This window comes from Tachyglossus aculeatus, chromosome 17 (genome assembly GCF_015852505.1).
Source record: "Tachyglossus aculeatus isolate mTacAcu1 chromosome 17, mTacAcu1.pri, whole genome shotgun sequence".
NCBI classification, from domain to species: Eukaryota; Metazoa; Chordata; class Mammalia; order Monotremata; family Tachyglossidae; genus Tachyglossus; species Tachyglossus aculeatus.
Genome location: NC_052082.1, coordinates 24471768 through 24498667, shown reverse-complemented (window position 1 = coordinate 24498667; position 26900 = coordinate 24471768). Strand labels below are relative to the sequence as shown.

Here is a 26900-nt window from a genome sequence, read left to right as displayed (position 1 = left end):
AACATATACGTTCCCAGCCCACAGTGAGCTTACAGCCTGGATGTGGAGGGTGGGGGTGGGGAGACAGACATTAATATAAATAAATTATAGATATGTACATAAGTGCTGTGGGGCTGGGAAGAGGTATGTACGCACGTGTGTGTGTGTGTGTGTGTATGAATATATGCACACACATACATTCAAGGAGTCTAGCTAGGCAGTGAGTAAATTCAAAGGCCCAAAATCAGAATTTTCTAGCAAAGGGAAGCCATTTAAAGTGTTTACCTTCCTTCCCTCATTGATCTGATACCTACTTGTGAATGCTAAGTAGAATTCAGCATGTCATTTGCTACAGTCTTTATTTAAGGTTTCCCGCAGAAGGCTCTCTGTGAGTGTCAGTGTAGTGTTCTCATTTCTCAGCACTGAGCATCTGAAAATTCCTCTTCGAAGGCTGGACAATCTCATGAGCACCTCTCTCAGAGCTCAGTGGATCAGAAGAGCAAAAAATTTTCAGGTTACAGATAAGCACTGTTTATCTGAGGTCCTTGCTGAGAATGCTTTCCTTTTCCAAGGGAAATACCAAAGACATCATCGCAGATGATACCCAGATAATTCTCAGCAGATAATGCTTCTGTGACAGTGAATCACATGTTCCCTAGAAATTTTCAATGCTTAACTGCTACCCAGCTGAATACAGAGCTGAAGTATAAACCTACTTGTGAATAGACAGACACTGCAGTTGCCTAAAGCAGACAGATCCTCACCCAACTGGCCATTTCAAGCATTCACATCTGGGTGCAGAGTCAATGCTTATTTGACTCTACTTCCCATGTAAATAAAAGCTTCTATAGGGTTAGTGAACTGTTCACTGGGACGCTATTCATTAGCACTGGTCAAAATTGTCTAAGTAGCAATGAAGAATGCCAACTTTTAGGGTTGGATCACTCTACCTGAAAGATTTCTCCACTGTCGACCTAGCCCAAAGGGTGACTAAATGGGAAAGAAACTGATAAATTTCAGATTTGGTAGGAATAATACCAAATAGCCTGTTTTCAGACTATCTTTTTACTGGTGTTTGTTAAACATTTACTATGTGCCAGGCACTCTAATAAGCACTGGGATGGATAAAAGCAAATCAAGTCGGGCACAGTCTCTGTCCTACACAAGGTGCACAATCTTAATCCCCATTTTACAGATGAGGTCATTTAGGCACAGAAAAGTGAAGGGATGTGCCCACGGTCAAATAGCACACAAGTGGTGAAGCCGGGATTAGAACCCAGGTCCTTCTGGCTCCCAGACCCACATTCTATCCTAGATATTCAGTGTATCAAGGAATTTCAATGAAAAGGAATCCATAGTATGCATAGTCACATATTGGTAAGAGCAGTTCAGTTTCTTGGATTTTAATGGACACTTAAATTTTATTAGGTATAAAATTGGGTAGGAAGATAATTAAACATAATTACACATGTTATTTTAAATATTAGCTATCATGTTAATATTTTCCAGAATCTCCCAGACCAATTAATAACCCATATAATCTCTGAGACCACTATTTAGCTGCATGACAGCATTTACTAGATTGATAGTTTAATACAATCCAAGTTGGAAGTAGACATGCATTTGAGACTGGTCCTCATGGAACCTGAGAAGAAACTCTTTTTCAAAGTGGTGAAAAGTGAAATCCTTTTAAAAACTTTAAATCCAAGGGAAGGAGGAGCAGTGTACCCTAGTGGAAAAGACATGGGCCTGAGAATCAAAGGACCCAGATTCTAATTCTCAGGTGTGACCTTGGGCAAGTCACTTAACCTCTCTGTGCCTCAGTTTCCTCATCTGTCAAATGGAAATTAAATACCTGTCCTCCCTCCTACTTAGATTGGGAGCCCCATGTGGGACAGGGTCTGTTTCCAAACTGATTAACCCTAGCGCTTAGAACAATATTTGACATGTAGTAAGGTCTTAACAAATGGCATCATCATAATGTTAATAATAATAAAATAAAGAAGAAGCAGTCTAATAAGAAGAAAGAGTCAGCTACTAACAGAGAGAGCTAACTACTTACCCAGATGTCTCAGAGCTTAGGGTGAAGCTATCCTGGGAAAATCATCCTCACATTGGGTCTGCAAGTTCTGTCTCTCACGCGGACATTGATAGGAAATGTAATTTGTCTTTTAAACTCTCTCGACATGGGAAAAAGCATGATGAGGACTTTGCACAGGGAACCTGTTTGCCAACTTTGTTATGTTGTACTCACCCAAGCATCTAGAACAGTGCTCTGCGTAGTAAGTGCTCCATAAATACGATTCACTGATTGACACCTTTAACCGAGACCCCTCTGTTGGTCTCTTGATCAGGTGACAGACATAAAAGAAAAACTGAAGCAGTCAAAAAAATTCTGGTCATCTTTACCGTACACCATCTGCAAGGATGAGAGAGTGACAGCTGGCGCGTCCAATGAAGAGGAATGCTGGAACGGGCACAGCAAAGCCAGGTGAGGCATCGTTATTAATGCCGCCGTTTGGATCACTTGGAGCTGTGGAATGTTTACCTGGCTCTGCTCTTCAGGGGGTTTGCAAGGCCGTTTAGAGAAGGAGGAGGATGATGAGAGCGTTGAGGAGAGAGATGTCATTCTGCCACAGCTGTTATCATTGACAAGTCTGGCGAGAACTGGGGAACGCTTATTCTCAAGGTGCCACTATACCTCAAGTTGTTGAGTCCTCATTCGAAATGCCAAGACCTTCAGGGTGAGGATAGAAAAGTTGACAGATGCCAGATTGCAGACATTCTGAGATCTCCAAGAGCCCTTTTATGCCTGGGTAATAACTGTCACATTGGGAAGCTATTTTTATTCTTGATGCAATTTACATTACCAGAAGGTGAAACAGAAAATGAAATTTTAGTTGAGTCACTTCTCCTTCCAAAGTTGATGGGTTATTCCTGCGTGTGTGTGTGCACTCGCACACACACACACACATGTAGTCTCATTGTGGGCAGGGAATATATGTTTATTGTTGTATTGTAGTCTCTCAAGTACTTAGTAGTGTTCTGCACACAGTAAGCTCTCAAAAAATACAATTGAATGAATGAATGAGTGAGTGGTTAAGGTGGGGAGAACAGAGGGTCTGTGAAGGAAAATGAGGACTTTTGTAAAAAAACAAAACAAAAAAAACTTGAATATAATTAAACCCAATGTATGTGTGTGTCCACCTTATCCAGCAAGACATTGGCACATTGGCTTTCTCTATTCAGTTTTTAGATGGGATAGGATGGCTACTTAATAGGGTCAAGAGGTTGGATGTGAAAATAGGTGTGAGACCTGGCCAGGTGGTTGAGGCATAAATAGCAGAAAATTTGAGCAGAACATTCGTCTGTAGGGTTGCACGTGGGATGAATTGGCGGTGGAATGTAAAGAATCGGTCAGTATTACTTATTGAACTCCTGAGCACAGCCACTTGGGAGATTACATTTGAGTTAGTGGATGAGATCCCTGCTCTCAAGAAGCTTTAAAATCTAGCAGAGGAGACAGTAACGAAATAAATTGCAGGAAGGGGGAAATAACAGGATATACGTTTTGTACATAAGTAACTGTGTGAATGATGGGGAAGTAAATACCCCAAGTGCTTAGGTGATGCAGAACTGCTGAAGTTGCAGTCAGGGGGAAATAGGATGAGGAAATCAGAGATTAATCAGGGAAAGCCTCCTGGTGGAGATGCTGTTGAGCCAGTTCAGTCAATCAATCAATCAATCAGTGGTATTTATTGAGCACTTACTGAGCACTTTTTTTTAAATGTTTTTAGTTAATTGCTTAATATGTGCCAGTCACTGTCCTAAGTGCTAGGGTAGATATAAGATAATTAGGTTGGACACAGTCCCTGTCCCACAAAGGGCTCCTAGTCTTAATCCCCATTTACAGATGAAGTAATTTAGACATAGAGAAATGGAGTGACATTCCTAAGGTCACACAGCACACAAGTGGTGGAGTTGGGATTAGAACCTAGGTCCTTCTGATTTCCAGGCCCATGCTCTATCCATTAAACTATACTACTTCTCACAGTTGGGAAATGCAATGCATTAGAGTTGGCCAACGCAATCACTGCCCACAAGGGACTAAATGTCTACTGGGAGAGATGGACATTAAAATTATAGCTAGGGAAATTATAGATAGGGAAAATATTAGATAAATACAGAGTTAGAGTAAGCACTCAATCAGTATGATTGATATGTACATCTAAAAGTGCTGTGCAGCTGTGGTGAGTAACGAAGTACTTAAGGGATGCAAACCGAAATGCATAGGTGATGGCAAGAGGAGGCTGGATAGGGGACATGAGGACTTAATCAGGGAAGGTGTCTTGGAGGCCTTTCAATCCAATGTATTTATTAAGAGCTTACTGTGCATGGAGCACCGTACTAAGAGCTTGGGATAATTCAGCAATAAACAGACATAGTCCCGTAAGCATTTGATATTCACCCCACCCTCAGCTTCACAACACTTACGTAGATATCTGTAATTTTATTTATATTGATGTCTGTTTCCCCCTCTAGACTGTAAGCTCCTTGTAGGCAGGGAACATCTCCCAAACTCTGTTGTATTATACTCTCCCAAGCACTTATACAGCACTCTTCAGATAGTAAGTGCTCCACTGATTGATTAATCGAGATGTGATTTTAGATTTTGAAGGTGGTGGTCTGTCAGATATAAAGTGGGAGGGAGTTCAGGCCAGAGGGAGGACATGAACAAGGGGTCCGTGGCAAGGTAGGTGAGATTGAGGTACAAAGAGTAGGGTGAATAGGTCAAGTGGGGTAAAAAGAAGGGAGGAGGAGAGACCAGGACGGTGTGGGAAGTGAAGGTTTGAGAGAAGGTGAGGATGTGTATTCAAGCTTGCAAGTAAGGTGTACGTTAAATGCTCTTTCTCTTGCTGCTGAGTCACACTTTCAAACCACCTTTGATAAGAACACTGTAAATAGTATGGTATGTAATAGACATAGAGTTTAGTAAAGTAGAAATCAGGTAACCATGGTAACAGCAATCTTTGGGAGGTAGCTTAATCTTAAAATCTTCAGTTTCTGATCCAAGCCTAAGCATGCAGACAGGAATACAAAACGTGATTTTCATGCCTTTAAGGCCCTTAAGCTTTTTACCTCATACAAACCTTGTGCACAAAAGGAGGGGCAGCGTAGTCTAGTGGAAAGAGCCCTGGCCTGAAAATCAGAGAACCTGGATTCTAATCTGGGTTCTACCACATGTCTGCTGTGTTACATTGGGCAAGTCACTTTACTTCTCTGTGCCGCAGTTACCTCATCTGTAAAATGGGGATTAAGATTGTGAGCCCCACGTAGGACATGGACTGTGTCCAACCTGATTAGCTTTTATCTACTCCAGTGCTTAGTACAGTGCCTGGCACAGAGAAATTGCTTAACAAATCCCATTTAAAAAAAAAATCCCCATGAAGGAGGATTGGGGACTTCTCATTTTTGAACTGTATATCTGTTTTCTCGGAAGTGCTTTAGATATTTTGTGGATTCTTTTTCCACAAATAGTGGTTTGAGAACATACTCAAACTCCCATATAGAGAAGTAACAAAAATTTCAAGGAGCTTCACCATAGTGAGGCAAGTAGAGTGGAAGGAGAGGAAGAATGTAAGACCACAGAACTTTTCCTCTCTGGAATACAGACCACATTCAACATCAAACACTGTTTGATTATCCTATGCCATCATGAAGGGAATACAAAACAACTAAAGACATAATTTAGCCACTAGATAAAACCGTGGGGTGTTGTTTGCAGCTTCAGTGTCTGCATCTTGGAGAAAATATAAGACAGCTGAGGAAGAATTAATCAGTCTGTCAGGGTTATTTATTGAGCCCTTTACTGTGTGAAGAATACTGTACTTAGTTCTGGAGAAACTGCAGTTCAGTAGAAGCGGTAGGTACAATCCATTCCTTTAATAAGCTTACAATCTAGTGGAAGAGAAAGATATTAATGTAAATTTCAGGTAGGGGTAGGTAGCAGACTATAAAGATATTTACATAAATGCTGTGGAGGTGGCGATAGGGTGAATACCAGACTGCTTAAGAGGTAGACTCCAAGTGCATGAATGATGCAGAAGGAAGGGCAAAAAGGGTGGAGATATAAGAGGTTAATCAAGGAAGACTATGTGGAGTAAATTGATTTTAGTAAGGATTTGAATATGGAGATTGTGGTGGTATGTCTGTGTATCTTATACCTACTTTAGCACTTAATATGGTGGTTGGCCCACAGTAAGTGCTTAGCAAATGCCAGTAGTAGTAGTAGTAGTAGTAGTATTGGTTTGAAAATGGGGAGACTGGTGGTTTGCATTTGGATGTCGAGGGAGTCCCAGACAAAGGGAGGATTATGGGCAAATGCTTGATGACAAGAGAGATGAGATCAAAGTATAGAATAAGGTCAGCCAGCCAATCCATCATATTTACTGAGCATTTTCTGTGTGCAGAGCACTGTACTAAACACTTGGGAAAGTACAATATAGCAATGTACAAATGCATGTGTATATTTATATATAATATATATATATATTTATGTGTGTATATACATTATATATGTGTGTGTGTTTATATGTCACATTCCCTGCCCATAACAAGCTTAGTCTAGAGGGTGAACCAAAAACATTAGAATGATACAAAAGCTCACCTATGAGCAGAGGATGAAATGCTTAGGCCTAGAAAGAAGATACTTGAGAGTATACACATGATTGAAGTCTATGCAGTCTAGCTGGGAGTGGATAAACATGGAATGGTCATTTATCAAATCATACACCATCAGAATAAAGGAACATCCATTGACGGTTGGAAGTGGTACGTCAAAACCACCAAAAAAGAGACATTTATTCCTAAAGGGCAAAACGCATTTGGAATCTATCAACAGAAAGTTGGGCAAGCCAAACATATCAGCAAGTTCCAATATAGTTTAAACTCTTGGACAGTAAGTCCATAATTGGTTAAACTAAATTTAGAGATGTACAGAAAAAAGCAACGGTGTTGCCTGGCATGTTTCTAATCATTAGGAAGACAAACCTTGAATGGTCCCATTTTTTATGGTACTTGTTAAGCACTTTCTGTGGGTCAAGCACTGTACTAAGTGCTGAGGTAGATACAAGATTATCAGGTTGGACACAGGTCAGGGGTTCAAATCCCGGCTCAGCCAATTGTCAGCTGTGAGACTTTGGGCAAGTCACTTAACTTCTCTGGGCCTCAGTTACCTCATCTGTAAAATGGGGATTAGGACTGTGAACCCCCCCGTGGTACAACGTGTTCACCTTGTAACCTCCCCAGTGCTTAGAACAGTGCTTTGCACATAGTAAGCGCTTAATAAGTGCCATAAAAAAGTCCCCATCCACCTGAGGTTCATAGTCCAAGTCAGAGGGAGAGTAGGATTGAATCCCCATTTTACAGATGAAGTAACTGAAGCACAGAGAAATTAAGTGACTCACTCAAAATCACGCAACAGACAAGTGGAAGAGGAGGATTAGCACTAGGCCATGCTACTTCTCATGTTGCCACTGATAGAGACAAAGTGCTGGCTTGGACTGAATCCCCAGCCTGAACCAAAAATGATATTGCTCATGGTTTTAGATATTTGCACTGGTGTCACTTTTCACTATATTCAAATAGAGGATCTCTCCGTATATTATTATACCTAGCAAGTGGAGGCAGTAAGAAGACATAGAAAGAAGTGTGCCAAAGTACAGCAAGTAATTAATTCCAGGCCCTACCATCAGTCTTTGGCAAAGCCTAAAACAAAAACACTGTTTTTCGTGTATTGTCTTCTAGAGTCAATTGTCATATTCTTAGGGTCAAATATACTCTTGCTATCTAATTAATGACTATTATCTTCAGGCATTTACAGCCCCTATAATTATGAATCAGGCTTTTTTTCTGCACAGCTTTGTTTGCCACTTGCCCAACCTGTCCATGTTTTAAGGATTACCTCTTGGAATTCTGATTTCACAGTACCTCTACTCACGAGTGACAAGAGCCAGCCAGTCATATCTTTGAGAAAGTCTGGGGGGCCACCACCTTTGGGAAGTCACAGGTGGCTGCCATCTTTTCGAGTAGCTGTATCATCACCATGCCCTCTGCCATCAGAACCTACACCTGAATGTGTCCCTTGTCAGTTCACCAGAGAGTAGTTACTTGAGCATCTTGCTGTTAAGAGCCTTGGTTCAGAAGAATGAACTGATTCTTGGCAATTTTGCCTAGGCATTTGCACAGAAGTTTAACTTAAAGTGCAATGGAGGTTGAAAATTCAAGGACATGGCAGTGCCTTCTCTACAGCATTCAGATTGCATAGAATTAGCTAGTGCATTAATTTCGGTGTCCCATCTGAAAAGGTTTGGTTCTGTGGAAGGCTGCTTGGCAGGTACATTAGTTGTGGGCAGGTAACATATGTCCAACCAGCTTCATTGTATTGTACTCTCCCAAGCGCTAAATACAGTGTCTTCACACAGTAAGCACTCAGTATATACAACTGATTGGTTTAGGCTGATTGTGTGGTGATCCAAGCAGACTAGAGCAGAACCCTAGACTGTGAGCCCCATGTGGGATAGGAAACCTGATAAACATCTACCTACCCCAATGCTTAGAACTGTGCTCAACACAAAATAAGCACGTAACAAGTACCATGAAAAACACCTTCCCATGGGAATGGGAAAACTGGTTTAAGATGTCAATCATTTCATTAAAATTACCTGGAGTAAGGCCAAACACGGGAGGATTGGGGGTAACTTGAAGGGGGGCTAACAAGATGGAGAAAAAACTCCAGAGCTACGAGGGTAGGAGTATATCTTGGGTTTCTAGAGGAAATGGGTGTGGGGAGGTGAAAACCCTCAGGAATGATGAGGGTTTGGCAGGGTGGGCTATCAATCAGTCAATTGTATTTATTGTGCCCTGACTGTGCAGAGCAGCATGCTAAGCACTTGGGAGAATAGGCAAAAATCTGTGGATGGAGTGCCGACAGAGAGCTTAGGAGGAACGTAGGGCGGTAAATTAAGAGGATCGGGGAAGAACACTGTTTTGACACACAATAAGTGCTTAACAAGTATCATAATTACAAACTTCCCTTCTAGACAGTAAGCTCCTTGTGGGCAGGGAATGTGTTTACCGACTCTGTTGTACTCTCCCATTCTTTTAGTACAGTGCTCTGCACACAGTAAATGTCCAATAAATACAATTGATTGATAGTCATTAATTATTAAGGGACAGTCAGGATTAGAACCCAGGTCTTCAAACTCTCAGGCTTGTGCTACTTCCACCACACCACACTGTTTCACAAGTTTCACTGTTTCTCGAGTTCCCAGCTGAACCTTCAGATCCTAGGAATAGAGTTTCAGTCATTCATCATCCGGGAGAAGGGCATTGTCTCTAGCTTGGCAGCAGAAATAAAAACAATCTATTGTGTAAATGGAAATCGAAGAAGAATGATCAGCTCTGAGGAAGAAAAGTTTCTATAAAACACGTGAGAGGAAATAAAAACTTCTGAAGTTAGCACACAAGGGAGCGAACTCTTTACGAGGCCGTATGACAAAGAATAATAGTAATGTTCTGGTTAGCTGATTATCGTCCTACACTTAGAAAAACTGGGTCTTTATTTTAAGGACAAAGATATTTCTAATTAAATTTGGACTGCATTTTCTTTCAAGTTGTTTCTCTACCTCAGAGTTGATCTTTTTCTAAAGCAAGACTCTTTCCAAAGTCAAAAGGCCCGAGGCTTGACAAGGATAAGGGGAAAGTCTGGAAAAACCCCTAGGAGAACACTTCAGAGATTTTATGTAATATACAAATTATTTAACTCTATGTAGAAATATAGACTATATGCTTGTTAATTCAATCACATTTATTGAATGCTTACTGTATGCAGAGCACGGTACTAAGCTTGTTGTGGGCAGGGACAGTGTCTGCCAACTCTGTATTGTGCTCTCCCAAACATTTGGTACAGTGCTCTGCACATAGCAAGCACTCAGTAAATATCGCTGATTGATTGTTTGGGTGTCTGTATACACATATATAGAGAGAATGATAGAAATGATAGGATAGAAATACATTCTGACCTCTGGGAGCAAGTCATTTACACATACACCACTGTTAAAATAATGATAAAATATTCAGCTCCCCCATTTTCTCAGTCAGTGAATGAACAGTGAGTCTTTATTATAATTATTGTTATTATCCTGTTGTTAGGTAGGGACCATCTCTATATGTTGCCGACTTGGACTTCCCAAGCGCTTAGTACAGTTGTCTGCATGCAGTAAGCACTCAATAAATATGATCGAATGAATGAATGATTGCTAATAATAACAATTGCCAAGCCCTGTGGTAGATTCAATATATCAGTCCCTGTCCTCTAAAGGGTTAGAGTCTAAGTAGGAGGGAGACAGGTATTGAATCCCCATTCTAAAGATGGAAACTGAGCCAGATTGTAGTGATAAGCAAAATGAGCAGCTGACAATTGGTGGAGCCGGGATTTGAACCCATGACCTCTGACTCCAAAGCCCGTGCTCTTTCCACTGAGCCACGCTGCTTCTCAATAGTAGCTAGCGATCAAGGAAAAACCATGCAGTGCTTGACCCACAGACCTAAAGCACATCATCAGAGGTGTGTGGGTCAAATAGGAGTCATTAACCCCTTCACTCTCACCAAGCCCGGAAGCTGGGACATCTTCTGCCGGAAATTTGGAAATAGAGAGTCAGGTCCCACATGGAATGCACAGTTTAAGTAGGAGGGAGAATCGGTATTAAATATCCATTTTGCAGATGGGTAAACTGAGGCACAGATAAATTTAGTGACTTGCCCAAAATCACACAGCAGTCAAGTGGTGGAGCAGGGATTAAAACCCAGCTCATCAGACTCCCAAGCCTGAGCTATTTCTTCTAGGCTACACTACTTCTCTGGAGATAAGTTAGCGGGGGTGAGCTGAGTGCTTTTGAGCAATCAGTTTCTGTTTGATGTTTCTACCTTGATCCAAGGATTTATCATTTCCTGCTTTGACTATTGCATCAGCCTCTTCTTTGGTCTCCCTGCCTCCTATCACTCCCCACACCAGTCCCTACTTTACTCTGCTGTCTGGATCATTTTAAATAAAAAGTGTTCAATCCTCAAGAACCTCCAGTAATTTGCTCTCCTCCTTCACGTCAAACAGTAACTCCTTACCATCAGCTTTAAAACGCTAAATCAACTGGTATCATCCTATCTTACCTTGCTGGCTACTACAGTTCAGCCTGCACACTTTGCAACCTACTCATTGTACTTCAAGCTTGTCTATCTCACTGCTGAGCCCTAGCCCAGTTCATTCATTCAGTCGTATTTACTGAGCGCTTACTGTGTGCAGCGCACAGTACTAAGCACTTGGGAAATACAAGTCGGCAACATATAGAGACAGTCCCTACCCAACAATGGGCTCACAGTCTAGAAGGGGGAGACAGACAACAAAACATGTAGACAGGTGTCAAAGTCATCAGAACAAATAGAATTAAAGCTGTATGCACATCATTAACAAAATAAATAGAATAGTAAATATGTACAAGTAAAATAATTAGAATAATAAATATGTACAAATAAATATATAAGTGCTGTGGGGAGGGGAAGGAGGTAGGGTGGGGTGGATGGGGAGGAAGAGAGAAAAAAGAGGGCTCAGTCTGGGAAGGCCTCTTGGTGGAGGTGAGCTCTCAGTAGGGCTTTGAAGGGAGGAAGAGAGCTAGCTTGGTGGATGTGCGGAGGGAGGGCATTCCAGAGCAGGGGGAGGACGTGGGCTGGGGGTCAACGGTGGGACAGGCGAGAATGAGGTACAGTGAGAAGGTTAGCGGTTAGGAGGTTAGTTCCTCTGGCCAGACACCCTCTCCTCCTTCATATATGGCAGACCACCACCTTCAAAGCTTGTTAAAATCAGATATCTTCTCCCTGACTAAGCCTTCTTTTCCCCTACTCCCTCTCCCTTCTCTGTTGCCCTGGCACTTGGACCTGTGCCCTTAAAGCACTTACTATTCACCCCACTTTTGTACATATCTGTGACTCATTTATTTATAAGTCCATTATTCCCATAATTTATTTTAATATTAGTCTCCCCGTATTCTGTAAGCTCCTTGTGTGCAGGAAATATGTCTACCAACTCCTTTGCATTATACTCTCCCAAGGACTTAGAACAGTGTTCTGCAGACTGTAATTACTCGATAAATAGCACTGATTGATTACTTGATGTGAAGATAGATGAGCAGCCAGAGGACAGACTTCCAGGGAGCCTAAAGGGTAAGGTAACTGAAGCCCCACAAGGCCATTTTTGGCGATCTTGATCATCCAGGAGGCAGGACTGCAACAGGGAGAATGGACCGGCCTCAGTCAATCGGAACACACAGCAATGGGAAGCACTTCGATTTCATACAAATACATTTCTGTTGTGGATGAAACAAATTATTAAGGGATAGATGAGTTGCAGATTTTCATTATGAGCCAATCAATAGCAATGCTTGTTGAGACCAAAGCCAAGTGATGTATGTTCAGTAAAATCAAATTAAAATAAAAGTGAAATTGGAATCAACTAGAGAATGTTCATATATAAAGAGAGCAAAAAAAGTCTGTTCTTTCAGATAAAGGCAAAGAGATCATTTTACTATGACATTTTCATAAGAATTTGGCAAGGGATATTGGCAAACATAATGAAAAAATTATATTGTCCGCTATCTGCTTAATTATTTATTATTTTGTTGACATTGTATGTTTGGTGCTGTTAGAGATGTAATAGCAAATATCTTTCTTGCTCAGGAGACTTTTGTTTTAGTATTGGCAAAACAATTTAGATACTCATCCTCATAATAACCAGATTTGCCTAATGAAAAGAGCACAGGGCTGGGAGTCCAGAGACCTTGGTACTAATCCCGACTTTACCACTTGGATGACCTTGGACAAGTCATTCAACTTCTCTGTGACTCAGGTCCCTCATCATAAAATGGAAATTAAATACCTGTTCTCACTCCCTGTTAGACCGTCAGCCTCATGTAGGACAGGGCATGTGTGTGATCTGATTTCAGCATATCTACCTCAGCGCTTAGTACATAGTAAGCATTTCACAAGCAGCATGGCTTAGTGGAAAGAGCATGGTCCTGAGAGTCAGAGGACCTGGGTTTTAATCCCAGCTCCACCACTCATCTGCTGTGTGACCTTGGGAAGGTCACTTAACTTCTCTGTGCCTCAGTTGCCTCATCTGTAAAATATTAAGGATTAAGACTATCCCTGTCAGAGACTGTGTCCAACCTGATTATCTTGTACTTACCTTAGTAATTAGTACACTGCCTGTCACACAGTAAATAAAAAATAACAATTATCATTATCGTACAGAATGTCTGAAAGGTCAGTTAAATCTAAAAGTGTCCATGTGTTTGGGGTGCTGGGTTGACTATTTTTCTCTCCCCTTTCATATTTTTTTTTCTTACTGAAAGCATTCAGGCAAGAGATGAGATTATAGGCGGGATATGAAAGAGGTTTATGAGAGGTAATATGTGAGAAAGGAGATTATTCTCAATATGTCTGTGGAAACATGATAAGGGACATGGAAGTTGCTGTTAGAAGCTATTTTCAATCTAACATGAAGCTCAACAAGTATAGGCATCGTTGAAAGTCTGCCTCCTCTCTCTCCCCACTCCAGTCCACACTTCACTCTGCTGGACATATTGTTTTTCTACAAAAATGTTCGGTCCATGTTTCTCCACTTCTCAAGAACCACTAGTGGTTGCCCATCCACCTCTGCATCAAACAGAAACTCCTTGTCATCGGCTTTACAGCACTCAATCACCATGGCCTCTCCTACTTTACCTCCCTGATTTCCTACCACAACGCAACCCTATATTCATTCAACGATATATATTGAACGCTTACTGTGTGCAGAGCACTGTACTAAAGCGCTTGGTATGTTATGTATATGTTACTCCTCTAAATGCCAACCTACTCACTCTACCTGTATCTCGTCTATCTCACCCCCAACCTCTCATACACATCTTTCCTCTGGTTTGGAACACCCTCCCACTTCATAGCCCTGAGAGCTCACCTCCTCCAGGAGGCCTTCCCAGACTGAGCCCCATTTTTCCTCACCTCCTCCCCATCCCCCCCGCCCTACCCCTTTCCCTCCCCACAGCACCTGTCTGTACAGATGTTTGTACAGATTTATTACTCTATTTTACTTGTACATATTTACTATTCTATTTATTTTGTTAACGAAGTGCACCTAGCTTTATTTTTATTTATTCTGGTGACTTGACACCTGTCCACATGTTTTGTTTTGTTGTCTGTATCCTTCTTCCAGACTGGGAGCCTGTTGTTGTGTAGGGACTGTCTCTATACGTTGCCCACGTGTACTTCCCAAGCGCTTAGTACCGTGCTCTGCACACAGTAAGCGCTCAATAAATACGATTGAATGAATGAATGAATGAATGAATGAATGTCAGGCGATCACACTTTCCACCTTCAAAGCCGTATTGAAGGCATATCTCCTCCAAGAGGTCCTCTCTAACTAGGCCCTCATTTCTTCTTCTCCTACTCCCTTCTGCATCACTCTTACACTTTATTCACCCCTCCTCAGCCCCACAGCACTTAATTATATACCTGTAATTTATTTATTTATTTATAGTAATGTCTGTCACCCCACCTAGACTGTGCGCTCATTGTGTGCAGGGAATGTGTCTACTAACTCTGTTGTATTGTAGTCTCCCACTGTACTCTCGTAGCACTTTGCTCTGTACACAGTAAATGCTCAATAAATACAACTGATTGTTTGATTGAGAGGGAGAAAAAGCACAGGAGAAAAAAGTCCAGCTAATCTTTCTTGTTTGGCTGCTGGCAGTGAGATAGTCTACACACTCAGGTGAATCTGAACTTCGTATCAGCTTGCTTAATTGTCTCCACTACATGATTGCCCCACCCCAGTTTTTGAGGAGAAAATAAAAAAATATTGCTTGTACCACATAACTTTAAGTAGTGCTATTGGCATGCTACGGGGAAAAAGAGAAGAAAGATCAAAAACATGACAATGCTTGTTGGGGGTGAGGGGAGTGAATTTCTTCATTGAGATGGGAGCAATCTAGTGGGGTAAGAAGAAAAGGGAAAGAATATGACAACACAGCAGGGAGAGGGAGCTAATTCATTGAGTGTTGTAGTGTGTAGTGTGTAGTGTCTGAGAGCCCTCTTACCTTTCTCTTCCTACTCTCCTCCTTTCTCCTTTTTTTCCTCTTCTTCTTCCCCTTCCTCCCCTCATCACTAGACTTAATTTTTACATGACCCTTGTAAATATTCCACCCATGTTTGAATGTAACAAAAACTGTGAGGAAAAGTGAGCTGATCATGTAAGTAAATAGGGTGTTTCTTAATTTGTTCAGCCTGCCAGGATCTAGCACTATGCTTTAGTTGGCAGAACATAGAACTGGAAGGTCTACCCCAACTCTGCCACTGGCCTGCTACGGAATCTCAGTCAACTAATTTAACATTTCTTCATTCATTCTTTCAATCATATTTATTGAGAGCTTACTGTGTGCAAAGCACTGTACTAAGCACGTGGGAGAGTACAGTATAACAACAAATAGACACATTCCTGCCCACAACAAGCTCACATCTAAATCTCTAGGCTTTGTTTCCTTACCTGTGAAATGGAGATATCCACCTTTTCTGACCTCACAGAAATGTTGTGAGGATAAAATGAGTTAATTGATATGAAGTGCTTTGGAAAAATTGAAGTGCTACATAAATCAAATTTACTATTATGATAAAAGCTTTTATATGGATCCCTTTAGTCAAGGGTCATAAGGAGCTGCAAGGCATTTGTTTAATCTTATTTGCTTTCCTAAAAGTAGAACTTCAATCTTCAGTCTTAGCTGTCTGGTAGAAATTATCACAGTGATATACTATACTATTGCTGTTCACTTTGTCAGTGGCAGAATGGGAAACCACTAAGACCTCAGTGACCCCAGGAAATTTAAAAAATAAAAAAGGGTAATCAAAATTCACCAAGAGAGTGTATTTGGACAATGGTAAGGATAACGAAGTTACTCACACTAACTAGGAAGATGTAGAAGGGATGGAGGAATATGAAGATAGTGGTTAGAACAGTGCTTGGCACATAATAAGCGCTTAACAAATACCATAACAAAATATTAATCTTTGTCATTTTATGTCAATAATTCATCACCTAATATTAATTTTAGTGACAAGACTATTCAAAGGGATCTTAGGGAAAAAATTGCAAAAAAATGGGAAGGATAAGAAGATGTCTCCAAAGCATCAATTAATCAATGAATGGTGTTTATTGAGCACTTACCATATGCAGAGCATAGTACTAAGGGCTTAGGAGAGTACAGTACAACAGAATTGGTAAAAACGTTTCCTGTCCACACTGAGTTTACAATCTACAAATCCAGTCCCACCCAGAAAAAGTCTAAAATAGTCATTTGAGAGGATGAAACTGAAAAAAAATGGAATCTGCCCATCTCAGACTAAAGTGAAAGGAAAAAGGAAGTAATAATAATAATTGTTGTATTTGTTAAGCACTTACTATGTGCCAAGCACTGTTCTAAGCGCTGGGGTAGATATAAGGTAATCACGTTGTCCCACGTGGGGTTTACAGTCTTAATCCCCATTTTACAGATGAGGTAACTGAGGAACAGAGAAGTGAAGCGGCTTGCCCAAGGTCACACAGCAGACAAGTGGCAGAGCTGGGATTAGAACTCACATCCTCTGACTCCCAAGCCTGTGCTCTTGCCACTAGGCCACGCTGCTTCTCAGGAGTGATTTGAAGGTGAAGAGCAGGTGATGAATCCAGCAGGGAACGGGCATAGGAGTCACTGTTCACTTTGATTAAGGCCTTATAAAAGCAGGACCAGAAAATTAAAGTCCTAGGAGAAAAATCTGTGGCCGTAACCCTACCAGTTATACCTTGGGATAAAGGTAAGGAGAAAGCTGAGGTAATTTGGGGGAAAAAATGGTTGTGCTCCTGGGCCTGCAGGAGCGTGTTTTCACATTAAAGTACAGTCATATGTGAAAGAAGTTGATAATGAGAAATAGTTCTTATAGAGTGGGAAACATGTTGTGGATGCTTAAGTAATCAAAAAAATCAAAATAAGGAAGGAAAAGGACACTTTGAGAACTGTAAAGTTCTTATCTCAAGGATATGTTTTATAGGAAGAGAAGGTATTTTATGGTATTTGTTAAGCACTTTCTATGTGTCTAGCATTGCTCTAAGCACAGGGGTAGACATAAGATAATACATAGGACTTATAAGTCTAAATTGGAGGGAGGAGGATTTAATCCCCATTATACATATGAGATAACTGAGGCACAGAGAAGCTAAATGACTTGCCCAGTATCACACAGCAGACAAGTGGCAGAGTCAGGATTAGAGTTCTGGTCTTCTGACTCCCGAGTCTATCCTCTTTCCACTAGGTTACTTAAGAGGCTGTAGCAGTGTGGCTCAGTGGAAAGAGCCCGGGCTTTGGAGTCAGTGGTCGTGGGTTCAAATCCCGGCTCCGCCAATTGTCAGCTGTGTGACCTTGGGCAAGTCACTTAACTTCTCTGGGCCTCAGTTACCTCATCTGTAAAATGGGGGTTGACTGTGAGCCCTCCGTGGGACAACCTGATCACCTTGTATCCCCCCAGCACTTAGAATAGTGCTTTGCACATAGTAAGCACTTAATAAATGCCATTATTATTATTATTATTATTAGACGGCTCTGTAATCCAGGAGTGTAACCAGATGGAATGTCACAGTTCTACTGCATCAGTGGCCCATACCATGGCCTTCGAGCTTTCCCCACAGGGCACTGAACTTCCACATCACGAGTCATTACTCCCATCAGCATTCAGTAGAACACTTTTTCTGAGTAGAAAATTACCCCATTTCTTCATCTTTGAATGGTTTTATTTACTCCCTTGTTTCTCCAAGAAGTGAGCCTAATTTGGATCTATTTGCTTTGTAATGCTTATCACTTTGGGATACTCATGTTCCACATCCCAGGAAAAGGTTATGAGATAAAGACTTTATTGCTGTTGTCATTCCACTTTATAGATATTTACCTGAGATCATGAATGATGGGCTGACTAACCAGATCAACAATCCCGAGGTGGATGTAGACATCACAAGGCCGGATACTTTCATAAGGCAACAAATCATGGCTCTCAGAGTGATGACAAACAAACTAAAGAATGCATACAATGGAAATGATGTCAACTTCCAAGACACAAGTAAGTAATCAAATTAATGAAAAAATTGATTTTAAAATGTTCTTCTGTCCTGGAAGCTAAATTATGACGTATAAGATGGGATAATTACAGATCACAACACCGACTTTTTTCTTAATATATCGACTTGTTCTTTTGAACCTATATTAGTTGCCTTTTTCTGACCTCAAAATTGGATTTACTCTAAAGACTAAACTCCAAGGACTACAATTACAAGTTTTAATCCCGACTTTGCTGCTGGTCTGCTGTGTGGCCTTGAGCAAGTCATTTAACTTCTCTGTTCCTTAGTTACCTCATTTGTAAAATGGAGATTAAGACTTTGAGTCCCATGTGGGACATAAACTGTGTCCAACCTGAATAAAATGCTTGTTCTCCTTCCTTCTTACACTGTGAGACCCATGAGGGACAGGGACTTTATCGAATATGATTATTTTGTATCTACTCCAGCACATAGAATGGTACTTGGCACACAGTAAGTGTTTAATAAATGCCATTGTTATTATTTTTAGTAATCTGGGTTCTAATCCTGTCCCAACAAGTTGCCTGCTGTGTGACCTTGGGCAAGTCACTAAACTTCTTTGTGCCTCAGTTTTTTAATCTGTAACGTGGGGATTCAGTACTTGTTCTACCTTCTTAATCTGTGAGCTCCATGTGGGAAAAGGAATATGTCCAGCCTGATTAACTTGTATGTATCTTAGTGCTTAGAACAGTGCTTCATCCATAGGAAGGGCTTGACAAATATAATAAAATAATAATGATAATAGTATGTAAAAATCATTTTTGTAGATTCACTGCAGAAATCTTATAAGAATTTTAATTTGTGGGTTTATAATTTTTGATGAGGCACTTTTAAAAATATCTTGCAATTTCATTGTGAATCTACTTAAAACTCAGCCACCCTCAGTTCCTTATCTACTGACCAAGAAGAGACAAGGAGATTCATCATGTTGGATAATTTCAAGACTTTGAAAATATTTTTCCGTGGTTATTACTGGTTTTTAGGAAACAACCTTAGAAGTCTCTAAGAGTTTTACCTAAGAGTAAGGTGAGACTATAAGAGGAAGAATCAGAGTATTTTGAGGCAGATATCTGCATTTATCTGTACTATATAGTAGGGTATATATAGGAATAGATTTTCTCGAGTTGGACAGCGAGAGTGATAGGAAGAATTATGAAATTCCTAAAACTAAGCATTCGATTCTAAAATAATCCTTTAAACCTATAATATCCTCACTAAGTCATAGAAGCCATTTCACCAAAGCAGAGGTCCAGGGACTTTCTGTCCCCTCTAACAAAGGATGCCAGAAACAATGCCTATCATCCAGGCCCATGAGACCCAAGAGATTGAACATATTTATGCCTAAAATATGGGAACTAAAGTTAGAAAGACTATAATTGCAAAACAACAGAGTTTGGAAAGATTTTTTTTCTTTAATATGCTCTACTCCCCCTCAAGATTCAGCCTTGCTGTTGGGCCAGTAGAAAGAAAAATGCTCTGGGAATCAGGAGAACTGGAAACCAATTGGGAATATGTGTAGCAGGGATGTTAGACTGTAAGTGGTGCAACACAAATCCCTAGCAATCTAGTCAATTCCTTCTTGCAGGTTCTCCAGACTGAAGTCCTCTCTTCAACTAATTGTATTTATTGAGTGCTTACTGTGTGCAGAGCACTATACTAAGTACTTGGGAGAGTACAAACAACAATATAGCAGACACATTCCCTGCTCGCAACGAGCTTACAAGTCCTGTTCTCCTGACTATCTAGTCACTGTAGACAACACCACCATCGTCCCTCTCTCAAAGGTCCATAATCCTGATATTATTCTTGAGTCATGTCTCATTCAACTACATATTCAGTCTGTCACCAAATCCATCCAGACTTCCATCATGGCAACTTTAGAACCTACCCTTTGATGCCCAGCCAAACTGCTCTGATGGTTATCCAAGCACTTAATAATAATGATGGTATTTGTTAAGCACTTACTATGTGCGAAGCACTGTTCTAAGTGCTGGGGGATTACAAGGTGATCAGGTTGTCCACATGGGGCTCACAGTCTTAATCCTCATTTTACAGATGAGGTCACTGAGGCCAGAGAAGTAAAGTGACTTGCCCAAAGTCACACAGCTGACAAGTGGCGGAGCCGGGATTAGAACCCATGACCTCTGACTCCCAATCCCAGGCTCTTTTCACTGAGCCACGCTGCTTCACTTATCATCAGCCTCCTCACAGACCTCCTGGCCTCCTGTCTTTACCCTCTCCAGGCCATGTTTCACTCTTCTGCTTGGAGCACCTTTCTGAAAACCTGTTCAGTCCATTTCTCCCCACTCTCCAAAACCCCCAGTCATTGCCCATCTACCTCTGTATTAAATAGAAACTCCTCACCGTTGGCCTTAAGTCACCTGATCAATCAATCACATTTATTGAGCACTTACTATGTGCAGAACACTATACTAAGTACTTGTGAGTACAGTATAACACTATCACAGAGTTGTATCAGATAGAAACTCTTCACCATTGGCTTTAAGGCACTCAATCATATTTTTTTTGATGGCATTTGTTAAGCGCTTACTATGTGCAGAGCACTGTTCTAAGTGTTGGGGGGATACATGGTGATCAAATTGTCCCACGTGGATCTCACAGTCTTAATCCCCATTTTACAGATGAGGTAACTGAGGCTCGGAGAAGTTAAGTGACTTGCTCAAGGTCACCCAGCAGACATGTGGCAGAGTCGGGATTCGAACCCATGACCTCTGACTCCAAGGCCCGTGCTCTTTCCACTGAGCCATGCTGCTTCTCTCGCCACACTGCTTCTCTTGAGTACTTACTAGGTGCAGAGCTCTCTACTAAGCACTTGGGAGAGTACAATATAATAGTATCACAGAGTTGGTAGGTACGTTCCCTGACCACAACGAGCTTAGTCTGGAGGGGTAGAAAGCAGCCTAGAGAGGGAGACTATCAACTCATCCCTTCCTACCTTACCTCTCTGATCTCCTACTACAACACTTAGCTCCTCTAATGCCACTCTACTCTCTGTACCTCAGTCTTGTCTATCTTGCCACCATCCCCTTGTCCATGTCCTCCCTCTAGCCTGGAACACCCTCCCCTTTCATATCCCACAGACGCATACTTTCCTAAAATCACATCTCCATTAAGAGGCCTTAACCCTCATTTCCCCTCCCCTCCCTCCTCTCTGTGTCACCTTTGCACTCTGATCTGTATCCTTTACGCCCTTGTTATTCACCCCACCCTCATTCCTATATGTACGTATCCTTCTACCCTGCCGTTCCCCTTTCTGTAATTTATTTTAATATCAGTCTCCCCCTGTAGACTATAAGCTGCTTGTGATCATGCCTACCATCTCTGTTGCATTGTAATTTCCAAAGCATTTAGTACAGTGCCCTGCACACAGTAAGTGCTCAATAACATCATTGATTGATTGAGTGGTTGAAGTCTCAAAACTGAGGCTAATCCATTGTTCCCAACAGGCAATTCAAATTATCAAAAGGCTTGGGTTGTAAGCTCTCTGTGGGCAGGGATCATATTTACCAACAGTATTGTATTACTTTCCCTCAAGGGTTTAGTACAGTGCTCTGCATTCAGTAAGCACTCAGTAAATACCTTTGACTTGTCAATTGGGTGCAGTCATTTTCAATCAGCTATTTTAGAGATGAACAAAGGAGTTTGGAGATGTCAGAACAAAGAATGCTTCTTTTGAAAAAAATCTGAAGCTCAGGATAAGAAGAGATTAGCATAAAGGCATTAATTGTATCGTTATTAGCAAATCTACAGTTTGGTCACTGAAGCAAAATATTATGCTTGTACACTTGAATTAATGAGACATAATGAGAGAAAGAAATGTTACAGATGGAAGACAGAAAGGCATCTATCTCTGTTTCCCTAGCACGATTTATCCAAAGCATGTATTATGTCTGGAAATATGTAGGGCCTTTTTCTAAGCTGCAGTCATTCTTTGAGGTCACTGGGTTTACAATTTATGAAATGACATTTTCAGAGCACTCTACAGTCTGGAAGTAAATGTAGTCTACAGAAGTGCTCTTCTTGGGCCTATGGAATAATTTATGCCTGAAAGTAATTTGTCTCATTCCTGAATCATTCTGTTTCTTTCATTTTCTCCTTTTTATCATTTCTTTTTCCTTACACTGACCATTGATACTTTTTCCCCCCCCTCTTTAAACTCTGGCTTATTTTCTCTCCTCTTGATTCTCCTAGGCCCTTAGGAAAGAGGTTAGCTGCCGTAATCATATTAATAATAATGATGGTGTTTGCTAAGTGCTCACTATATGCTAAGCACTGTTCTAAGTGCCAGGGTAGATACAAAGTAATCAGGTTGTCTCACATGGGGCTCACAGTCTTAATCCCCATTTTACAGATGAGGAAACTGAGGCACAGAAAAGTTAAGCAACTTGCCCAAGGTCACCCAGCAAAGTGGCAGAGCCGGGATTAGAACCCACGTCCTCGGAGTCCTAAACCCATACTTTTGCAACTAGGCCAGGCTGCTCCAATATTAAAGGGGAAAGAAGAGAGTCTCTACTGATTCCACCTGGTACCAGGTGCTTACCACTCTGTTCTTATCCTATAGGTGCACTTAGAACCAGTTTGAGCAGCTCCAAACTACTCTGGAGTCGTTACTCTGTTTAGTGACAGAAACTGGAGGTAGTGCTTCGGAAAAAGGAGACCAAAGAAAGATGAAAACAGCTGGCAATGCCCTGTTTATTTGTGAGCATCTTGAAGGCAGAGAGCTCCTCTACTTTTTCTATGGTCGTTAAGTGCTAACTATGTGCGAAGCACTATTCTAAGCACCGTTCATCAGGAAGTACACAGTTCCCAGTCCCACAATGGACTCACAGTCTACTTATTCAATTGTACTTTCCTGAGTGCTTAGTACCTGTGTATCCTGTGCACAGTGAAAGTTCAGTAAATACAACTGGTTGATTAGTTTGATTGAAAGATGGGGTCTCAGGGAGCATCGGAGGTGGATCAGGGGAACACAATTAATCAAGGCTCTTTTGGAGAACAGGTAGTTAGAAATAACTGTCACAGCTCAATGCTAGAAGCAGTATGGCGTAGTGGAAAGAGCATGGGCTTGGGAGTCAGAGGATTTGGGTTCTAACTTCAGCTCTGCCCACTTGTCTGCTGTGTGAACTTGGGGAAGTCACTTAACTTCTCTGAGCCTCAGTTACCTCATCTATGACATGGGGATTAAGACTGAGAGAGCTCCATGTGCGACGGGGAAAGCATGCAACCCAATTATCTTGTATCTACCCCAGCATTTAGTACAGTGCCTGGCTTGTAGCAAATAGCAGTAAGAAAACGCTGTTTGCTCTGAAAACATGAAATCATTATTTCCGACTGTCCATATAAAATTATTTTGGGCAGGATCTGACACTCAGAGGCCAAGATTTAAGTATTACCCAGCATCTCATATCTACTGCTTATATCCAAAAATCAATTTTTTTAAACAGTCCAGCCCTTAAAACATTCACACAGCATGTTAATTTCTATTCCAAACTGTTCCTGTTGTATCGCATCAACTCTTTTGTTTCTTTCTCTGATTTTGTGGTTTGGGTCTTTCCCGCCCTAGGTGATGAAACCAGTGGTTCCGGCAGTGGAAGTGGATGCACAGATGACATCTGCCCGACGGAGTTTGACTTCGTCTCTACTGAAGCATCCCCAGTGGACTCAGACAGGAGGGAGGTGGAGTCCTCAGCGGACAAACCTAGCCACTCACGCCTCCCATTGCCCATCGCCTGCCTGCTCCTCGCTCTGCAGAGACAGTGGAGATAATCCTGGATTTGGGTCCTACAAACTGCCTTTTAGCTGTAAGAACAGCCAAATTTCTTCTTTTCTTACACTCTTGGAATATGGACCATGCCACAGATACTTAACAGTTTTCTAGGACAAGTGAGCAGAACTGTCACCTGCTCCCCATTTTGTTTTCCCAAAGATACCCGGTGCCAGACTTAACTGTTTCCTGTCTCCTTCCGATAGCTGTGCAGACTCTGTCTGCTCTCAAGAGAATTCCTATTCAGATCTTTCTTACCAGAAGACTTTTCTTACCTTCATTTTTTTTGTTGCTGCAGAAGTAATGGGATCTCACAGTGGGCTTTTTCTTTTGTTATGAAAGAAAAGAAAGGAAGAAAAGAAATGATTTCCTTCTACAGAAGCCAGCCCAAGATGACTGTGCATGCAACAGATAGGCCAAGAGGATGAAGACCAGCCCCAAAAATAGCAGTTCTTTGTTGGCATCCTGACCTCTCCGGGGGCTTCTCTGTAGCAATTCACATTGACGGAAAGGTACTTGGGAGAAAGTCTGAACTTTTTTTTTTTCTAAAAAAGACAAAGTCAAAAAATGGTAGTAAAAATACAGTATTCCTCGATGGTGAATGTCTTGAACTTCAGCCGCATCCACACTGAACCATTGGTTTGAAGACATGGAGCCTGTACATAGAAGTTTGCTTTTACTACTTCTAAAGCAACTCCACCAGGGCTCAGAATCTCATGTTACTTCTTATTTGGGATTTGTTTCCTCTTTGCCCAGTATGAATTTCAGTCATGGCACCATTTTATCCTAAGCGCTTTACCCAAGTTCTTTTGAGGTTTTCACTTAACTTTCTATCAACGGTAGTGAAGCTGAACAACTCTACTGATAAACCTTTCCTCAGTGGTTTGGATTGAAATAATTTCTAGTGACATAATCTACTTGCATTTACCACAGGTTTGACAGTCATTAGATCCCCCTACTCCTCTGCTCATTATTCTTCCAACATAACAGTTCTTACAGTGGGCTGATAAGTGATTGGACCCAAAGCAAGTTTCCATCTATAACTCTGGTACTTCCTTTGTGTTAATTGGTTTCCTCATCACAAGGGCATTCTAGAAGAAAGAAGAAGTCAAGACAAAAAAAAAATGATAGTATTGACATGGAGATTTCTTTCACTTTTTTAGTCTTAGTATGATCATCTATTTTTATATATATATATATAAATATATAAATCACAGATTTTAACTTCTTAATTACAAGCTCAGGGTTGACACCTTTGTAAAAAAATGTTTTGTCAACCAGCTCTTCTTGTTTTCTATTGCTCAGGGAAATGACTCTTTAATGACCTGTGAGCACTAAGAATCAAGAAAGAGGACTTTTCATGTATCTAACTGTCCATTTATTAAAAACCCAAAAGTGTGCTTTAGCATGAAATTCTTTCAAAGTGAGGCCAGAGTTCCGGGGAATGTCGGAACTCTATATTTCATAGTAACTGGAAGCTTAAAGAACCAGTCACTTCCATAGAACCATCACCTACATGAAACATGACCCTGCTATCTGAAATTCCTGGCTGGAACCTGGGTGACCTCAGTTGCATCAGGATTTTAGCCAATGTAATCAAATAAACAAAAATCAGGCCCCTCTGCTCCATCTCCTTAGGGAACAAAAGGGCTTTTTTTGAAAATCAAGTGATATTAAGCCATCGGCATTCCTTGTATTTCTTGATTCTTATTAATTTGGAAAGGGTTCAGCCAGAGTTTCAAGATACTATGAAATTTCCAGTCATGTAACAGTTAACTCATTGACAGTAATTGTATCTTAATGGCATTTTCAATCCTATTTTTCATCAAAATTATATTTATTGATTTAAGTATGAGCTATAAGTAGTACATAATATCACAATAGTAGTAGGAATACTTAAGCAGTTTCACACAAAAAGAAGGTATTTACCAATTACTCTCATTATATCATACCTAATTATTTTAATGTAGATTTTTAAGACCCTAGATTTGAGGCTGTTAAATTTAAATCTTTTAAACAATCCAGCACTATTTGTCTCATTGAAAGCCATCCTGTTCCCTGACTGGTGTTGCTGTCATACTACCAATTGTGCAGGCAAATCTTTGCAGTGACTTCAAAGATCAGTTCAATTCTGACCTTAGGAGTCAATATTACATCTTTCCACTAATTTACCGAGTTCAGTTTAAACTACAGTAATCCATACATTTTCCAAAAGGTTTGATCTCTGAACTGTTTTCTTCTGTTTTCATTCTGAGTAGTAATGAAAATCCTGTGCCTGCCCAGCTCTCGGTACGCAGTATTAATCAAGGTAGGCTTACCCAACTTATCTCCCTGCCTCCCTCCCCAACGTGTTATGTCTTTTGATTTCAGGCTCAGTTGATCAGTGAAGCTCCTCTTCTGTTTTTCAAGAGCAGTTGACATCCTTTCAATCTAACTGCCCTATTTCAGGAAAGCTTTTGAAATACAACTTCTAACTTCCATTGCTCCAATTTAAGGAGGTAGTGTAGTGTTTAGAATTCCCTAACTTTCCCTGATCTGTCCTGTTTCTGTTTACCATGGCATCCTTGGCATCATTTTACAGCAACCCCTGAGACATATATGGAAAAACCAGTACTCTAGACTTATTAAAAACTAGAAATGTGGAACTGTGCTTTTCTCCCATATGCAAAATTTTCAAGGCTGTTTAATTAAAAAATGAATTTTCCTAATAGCAATCTACAGTAGGAAAAATATATATAGTCATGCACTATATATATGCTTTCAAATGCTTTCAAATGACTCTCCTGGTGACTAAAGATTTTATTTTCTAATTCAGATGGAAACTGGGGCTTCTAAGACTGATTTCACCTCCTAGATTTTTCCAGCGTCATTTACACA

General features: G+C 40.9%; 1 protein-coding gene across 1 annotated transcript in view; it reads left to right on the top strand.

Annotated features, from left to right (window-relative positions):
* GPC6 (glypican 6) overlaps window positions 1-26636 on the top strand; it is a 772215-nt gene extending 745579 nt beyond the window's left edge. The window contains exons 8-11 of the mRNA XM_038759586.1: window positions 2334-2470; window positions 18047-18222; window positions 23823-24535; window positions 26282-26636. Of these exons, the coding sequence (XP_038615514.1) occupies window positions 2334-2470; window positions 18047-18222; window positions 23823-24025 (516 nt within the window). The 3' untranslated portion in view covers window positions 24026-24535; window positions 26282-26636. The remainder of the gene's footprint in view (window positions 1-2333; window positions 2471-18046; window positions 18223-23822; window positions 24536-26281) is intronic.
* The last annotated feature ends 264 nt before the right edge of the window (window positions 26637-26900 follow it).